This window comes from Mixophyes fleayi, chromosome 2 (genome assembly GCF_038048845.1).
Source record: "Mixophyes fleayi isolate aMixFle1 chromosome 2, aMixFle1.hap1, whole genome shotgun sequence".
NCBI classification, from domain to species: Eukaryota; Metazoa; Chordata; class Amphibia; order Anura; family Limnodynastidae; genus Mixophyes; species Mixophyes fleayi.
In genome coordinates this window covers 39,394,313-39,401,769 of record NC_134403.1, presented here as the reverse complement: position 1 = coordinate 39,401,769, position 7,457 = coordinate 39,394,313, and the positions used below count along the sequence as shown (strand labels likewise).

Below are 7,457 nucleotides of genomic sequence, written 5' to 3'. Positions count from 1 at the left end.
GCAATACTGTTTTATAAGGGCTGTCTTCTGAGTCCAAGATTTATATATTGCCATTTCAATTGCTCTTTTATGGTGTATGTTTTATATATGGAGATCAAATAATAAATGTCTATATTTTATAGAAATTTACAGACAGGTTTTTTTTAAATAATGTTTAGGAAAAGGAGACAGCATGAAAAATAGGTATACTACAAAGTCCTGAAATATTACAAACAGCAAACATTCTCTTTTGTTTTCAGAAGCATTCTGCACACATTTCACGAAATGTTAATCCCATTTATCCACACACCAGATGACCCCCTCCCTTTTGTCAATGCCAATAGTTATAAATCAAAATCAGAACACAAAGAGCAATTAGAGATTGTTTGAATTTTATTACAAAATGTGACATGCAGCGCGCTCAAAGAATAATGAATCTATATAGGGGAAAATTTGAACATTTAATTTATATGACATGAACTACATCTTTGAATGAAAAAAGCTCCATTTGACAACTTTTTAATCACAATACTGCAGAAAATTGCCAGCTAATCAAAAACTATCTGCTCCCTAAATCTTCATCATCAACCTTGATTTAAATTGCACCAGCAGATTCTGTAGCGCTTTACAATTGGGATACCTAGTCATATCCCAAAAGAAGGTACTCAGTGACAATCAGGACACTAACACAATGTTAGATAGAGACACTGTTCTCAATCACTCCGGGATTCAAGAAGGTATAAGGCAAAAACATGTTCGTGTTCCGTTCAGTAATGGACTTGGAAATTTCATCCAACTTGTTCTGGAAATCCTTTATGAACTTCTGTGGGACCTCCTCTGTAAAACGCACATCAGGGTAATCCCCTAAACGTCTCTGGAGAGCAATAAGGAATCTGATTAATGAAAGCTTTTTTAGCCAAAATTTAGCCATGATTTCTTTATGTATTGACTGGGTCCATTCATCAATACATTACAGAGCAGAGCTACATGTACATGAATGGACAGCTGTATATATCATGATCTGCGCAAGAATTCTCTCTTACATATTCCCCAGACTAGAAACACAAAAGGAGCAGATCTGCTTATTGCTTTTATGTCCGTACAGGATTCTAGTACTCACCCGGTCTCTTGGCTCATTACTAAGCAGCCACACTGTGGTCATTCCAGTAGTGGTAGTGTTTACTTCTGGCAATGCATCCAGGATACTCTGGGGTGTGCTGACCCCTTTAGCTGTGGGAGGGGGGGTTTTCATGGATGTGGGACCATTGGGCATCCAGGCATAGAAGTCAAACTGCAATAGAAACATTGATCATCTGAAACATGTTTATATGCATGAATAATTTATCCACAATGCATAATTATCTTCTCAATATTTTCCTAATTATATATAGGATATATACACATTGCCATAATACATTATAAAGGAAGATCTAGCTCTTGAGTGTAAATGTAATATTTTGTATGTCTGAAACTAAATATATTTTCCACATGGACCAGTAAATATTGTCACATGAAACACATGTGGTTTCTTTGCAGAATATCAAATGTAGGCTTACAACATGTGTGTATCAGTTGTTAGGTAAATGTCTCATCTGTCAATCATGCATAAAGCAAATGGAAATAGGGTGGTAAAAATTTGACAAGAGTTTGTGCAACACATACTGTAGTTATTGTGTTAGAAATCCTGTTTTTCAATGACTAGATGGTCTTAGTCATAATGCTTGATGAACAGCCTTAAATCCTCCAAATCAAGGATAAAATTAGATTTTATATTTACATTAAATTCTTTTCTTAGTCCATGGGGGACATTGGACCATGGGGTATAGAACCTCCTTCAGAACATGGACACTTGAAATAATTCTATCAATTAAATGCTCCTCACTCTTATACCTCCCCATCGTGCAGGCAAATCAGTTATTATACTAACCAAGTCCCACAGGACAGAACCAAAAAGAAACAATAAAGAGAGATAGAAATTACTTCATCCCTGAAAAAGGAACATTTAACTTTGGTAAACTTCTTCCCAGGATATCTAGAGCTTAATTGGGTGGGGATTCAGTGTTCATCATGGACTAAGAAAAGAATTTAGCGCAAGTTTAAAATCTAGTTCTCTCTATCAGCCACTGGGGGACACTGGACAATTGTGATGTATCAAAGCTACTCCCTTTGGGTGGGTACGCTCACAAACTAGTAGTGCGCCGCACCCTATACCTAAATCTAACGACCTTAGAATTGTAAAGGTATGTATAGAGCCCCATGTGGCAGCCAACCAAACTGCCCGGCCGAAGCCCCATGATGAGCCATCCACAAGGCGCTCACCTATTACACCAATAAAGCCAGCTGTGCCAATCTCTGCCATGACTGGCTTCACCAGTCTGGTGCCACAACTGCACCTCGACTCCTTTCTATCATACCCTTTAAGGTTGCAGGAAGCATCACCATGAGAGGGAGCCAGTAATAATTCTAGAAGCCTATCGCAATAGAGAATTTGTATATCCCTGATGTTGAGAGCCAATAGAAACACCCTATTAATCTGAGTATTTCCACCTAAACATAAGTGCTGAGTGTCCAGAGGATTATCCTGCTGAATGAATCTGTCTGATACCTTAACAGAAACAGGTTTTGGAAAGATAACACCTCCCACTGTCTTATACTAACACTGGAAGAAAATCACTGGGAACTGACAAAGTGATTTCTGAACCCTGTGCCTTTACCGCTACACAAAAAGGCCTGAAACCAATCGTCCTTCGCTCTTGGCAGTTGTACCAGTAGTAACCCTTTCACTGTTCATCTGGCTAATAATCTTATCCAAGTCAACCCCAAATAGACATCACCGTAAAATACAAGGAATCCGGACTCCTTTTGACTCTGCATCTGGCTCCCAAGCATTGATAAAATTGTCTTGGCAAGCTGAGACCATCAAGACGAAATTCTGGCCCCCGGTTTTACCAGCATCCAGAGCTATGTCCCCAGATATACTTATTCTTCCCAGACGTGTACCGCCAAGATCACCATTACAGACCAATGCCACCCAGACAGCAATCCTGCAAAGAGTTGCTCTGACCACTTTTCTGTGGTCCAGTTGACCCAGTTTTTTGGTGCATTATTACGCTAGGCTTGTGTGGGTGTTGGTGTGTATGCGCTACTGGCACGGGTTACTCCACCTAGCAAAACTAGAAAAAGATTTTAGTGCCAAAATGGGCCAGAGAATTCAAATAGGCGGCATCCAAAGATGGCTGACTATTCTGTATGCAGAACCCACTGAGGAAGCCACTATATGTGGTGAAACCCATTTGGTACATACCTACACTACAAGAACAGTTCGCCATTTAGTTTCTCTTTTAAAGCTTTCATTTATAATCTATTTATTCTCACTTTTATTTCTATTTCTATTTTTATTACTTTAGCATTTATTATTATTTTTCTATTTTTAGGTTTATAGATTGTTATTTATTTGCATTTCTATATTGTTTTCTTCCTGTACTCATCCCCACTCATCTCCTTCAATTACTCTGTATCTATGTTAATAATTCTCCATATTACCTCACTTCTACCTACATTCATAACCCTGTCCAATCTGTACTACTACCTACAATCTTATACCTACAGTACATTCTAATCTCTACTCCACTTACACTATAATTTTGTTTCTATCCACATCCCTATCTCTACTTGCATTACTATGTCAATTTCTATCTGTATTACACAGATTCCTCCTTTTCTTCCTTCTATAACCCCTAAACTTCGCCTCCAGCCATATTTCCCTGCACCACACTCTTTTCCCTACCTACATTACTCTTTCTTACACCACAATTCTGCACTATATCCCTCTCTACCGACAAAACTACTCCCAATTCTATCCATTACTACACCACATTCTCCTTTCATCTCAATCTTCATTTCTATTACCTCTTACTTCCACCTCCAACAGATCCTGGACCACCATACCCGGTATGTCCATTTAAAGCAATTTTCCATACTTTATTTCATGTACACCATCTCTAACCCCCATTTCATTTTACTCCTACTTCCAAAATTATTTCACCCTCTAACCCATTCTCAATTTCTCTTACCTGCATCAAGACATCTTGATTCTTCATCGAGAACTACCACCGCAGCTCAACATTTCAAACATCCTTCGGATACACAGAACAGAACCAAATCACAAAGACCACACCGACAAAAGCCGAGAAACCACACGACGACAACCCATTATGGCCCGTACGCCACGGCTACCGAAAGTATGAGAAATAGTTTTTTCTACTTTTTTTTTAGTCTAGTTGACCCTATCTGAGGCTAAAATAGGTCTCAGTAAAGCACCAGCCACTAGCTTACTAGTTTTAAGAATGGTCTCAAACATTCTTAAGGGCTGTGGTATTCATGGATAAGAATAGACGTGACATTAGACAGTCACGCTATAAAGGCGACCCCCTAGGTGGAATTTCCCTTGTAACCTACTCTGGTAAGGGATAAAGTGTCTAAAATATGCATATAACCTAAACCTATGTAGTGTTTGGGTCCGCAACTCGCACAGCAATTTTTTTTAATTGCGGAGAACAAGTACTGTTTTAACCATGCATATCGCCCAAACCGGCTTGCCTTTTGGAATTGCTAAGAGAAGCATTGGGTAATTGGCTGAAGATTCAGTGAAATCGAGGGAAGGACAGGTCTCTTCTCCTACAACCAGTGGAAGTGAAGCGAGCTACTAGGTAAATGCTGAATTAGACTGCGCTAGTGCCTTAGCCCAAGCCGAAGGTGATCCTAGCCAGCGCTTACGACATGTGGCCTCCTGCCAAAGGCATCCATGTCTGACTGTCCACTTGGTGATATCCTGATATTTTACATAACTATGACAAGCCACAGATGAAGCCCCGCCATCCTAGACCTCCCTTTATTTGGCCTGACAAGCAAGGAAGATAAACCACGGCAAATACAGAGTGCACAATATAGAAAGGGAGAACTAGGTATCAACAGACAGCAATAAACTCATCAGTAAATTGTGCAAAAATATACTTCACAATCCCCAATACAATCCCACTCCAGCTAGAAGTAACTATCTTCTGCTGGGGAAACAGAGGAGAGTTGAACTGCAGTGTCTGATCTAGACTGATATTCAGTATATACTTGAAAGCAGTCAGGGGGGAGAGCAAATTATGCTACCTGTACCTTCCCCCCCAGAACCCAGTATGCATAGACCTCTTTTTATCCAGCCTAACAAGATAAAAGAGCAGGAAAAAAAGTACAGAGTACACAATATGGAAAAGTGAACCAGGTATCAAGAGACACAAATTTAATTCATCAGATATAGAACAATCCCTAATTCAATCCCGCCCCAGGTAGAGGTGAATACCGGAGGTTGGCGAGACAGAGGAGAGTTGCCCTGCTGGCACAGTGTCTGATCTACATTATATTAATATTTATTATACACCTGGGACATACATCATTAAGATAAGCTAAAGTAATAAAATGGAGGTTTTTGTTACGGATGGAAGAGTAAAAGTCCTAGGAGTTCAGAGATCTGGAGGTAAATATATCAAGGTCCGATTTTTTCAGCGTATTAAAATCACGGCAAATCGCTGATGATAAACTTCCCCCCGATTTTAGTGCAAAAGTTTCTGAAATGTATCAAGCTGCGATTTTTACCCCGATTTTCAAAATCGCTGGTCATCTCTGGTGATTTGCTGCGATGTCAATTACTCCTGTGGTTAGCAAACTCTCCTGTGTTGTCCCTATCTAGCTGTGAGATTAGTAAACCCATCACCGTTACATTGCCTTGTCTATAGAGCCGGAGGTCCGAACAGCTGTCAAAACTGATAAAAATAAAGGTTTAAAAAAAAACAACAAACACATGGAGTCCCCCTCTAGTAACCCTAGTGCTGCCAGCCTACTACTGGTTACATGAAAATCGTGGAAAAATTTTGTGTGGGGTCCCCCTGATTTCACATAACCAGCACTAGGCAAACCAGCCGGGTTGGTGGCACTATAACATGGGGACACGCGGCAGGGGTTCCCTAGGGAGTGGGGTATGCTGAAAAAAATGAGCTGGCCCTCCCTCTAGAGACAACCAGCACAATGTTGAAAGCACTAGGGCTCTTCCTACACCCCTGGGCGGTGGGCGTAGGGTACTAAATGGCGATAAAAGTGTAAAACAATAAATGAACGCAATTTTGTTTTGTGGAACTACAAATCCCAGCAAGTCAGGGTGCCCTAAACAGTGTGGGCATGCCGATACTTGTATAACTACAAGCACCAACATACCCATGGCAGCCAGGGTATGTTGGCACTTGGAGAACAACAAGTGCCAACATGCCCTGACACCTGAGCTGGCTGGGACCTGTAGTTCCACAAAAGAAAATGTTAAATAACCCTCATTAAAACCACATACATTAAAAATAATAAAACCCCAAGAAAGACACTAAACACCCTCATTTATACCACATATTTTTATTAAAAATAATAAATGCCCAGAATACTCACCACTGATGTTTTAATCTGTTGTTAGCAGCTTTTAATCCGAAAATAGAAATCTACAATGAACTATAGAAGAGAAGACTCTTCTATATGAACTCTTAAATGAACTCTACAAATCTGTGTCGGGGGGAAGCCACATAGATTTTTAAATTGCAGACTGTCACCAGATGGGTTAAATGATACAATTTAATTCAATGATCGGTATTTGTAGGTAGAATATATAGATACACTGTTTAGGACGTCTTTTTGTAGGGTTTTTTGTGAAAATAAATCCTAGTTTTACATCTATTCAGTACATTTCTCTATGATTAGAGTTCACCCATTGATGTAGGTTATTAGTCAGTTTTAGTTTATTTGTTGTAATTTGAAAAAAAAATATTGAGCTCTTCTTTGAGGGGTTCCGTTATATATTAACATTAATATTTTTCTTTTTGTAGTCAAACATGAATATATCAGTGTATGTCTGTGCTTTTATGCATTATACATATGTATGGACATGTGTATGTATTTAATTGAACTATAGAGCTATATATTTACTCAATTAGTTATCTCATATATGTGAGAAGTCAGATCTTGCTAAATCCCCCTTTTTTCTGTATGTTGAAAGTTTGTCGGCATGTTAAATTTAATTTTATCATTAGAAGTTATGGATTTTATTGTTTTAAAATGTCTAAGAATGTGTATTTGTAAAATATTACAAGAGTTAATTCTCTGGATGTTGGTCAAGTGTCCTCAAAAGTCTCATTTAACATTCATTGATTCACCAATCACAAGATGTGCTCAAGCTTTATATAGTTGGATACTATAGAGATGACTGCATTGCTTTGAGAAAGTCTGTTGTGATCAGATGAAATGTGTCAGAGAGACCTCTATCCTTTATAGAAGATCCGACAGACCATACTTCCGTTATCTACAGTGTTTACTTGCAACAATAGGTACTTGTCGTTCAGGAACTATTAAGCTACTCAGTGCATTGAATTTTCTTTTCTAGCTGACCATTTTTTTTT

General features: G+C 38.9%; 1 protein-coding gene across 1 annotated transcript in view; it reads right to left on the bottom strand.

The window, feature by feature from the left end:
• Positions 1 to 440: 440 nt before the first annotated feature.
• Positions 441 to 7,457, bottom strand: part of LOC142140076 (polyunsaturated fatty acid lipoxygenase ALOX15B-like) — a 29,784-nt gene continuing 22,767 nt past the window's right edge. The window contains exons 13-14 of the mRNA XM_075197936.1: positions 1,100 to 1,270; positions 441 to 853 (exon numbers count right to left, since the gene is read on the bottom strand). Of these exons, the coding sequence (XP_075054037.1) occupies positions 674 to 853; positions 1,100 to 1,270 (351 nt within the window). The 3' untranslated portion in view covers positions 441 to 673. The remainder of the gene's footprint in view (positions 854 to 1,099; positions 1,271 to 7,457) is intronic.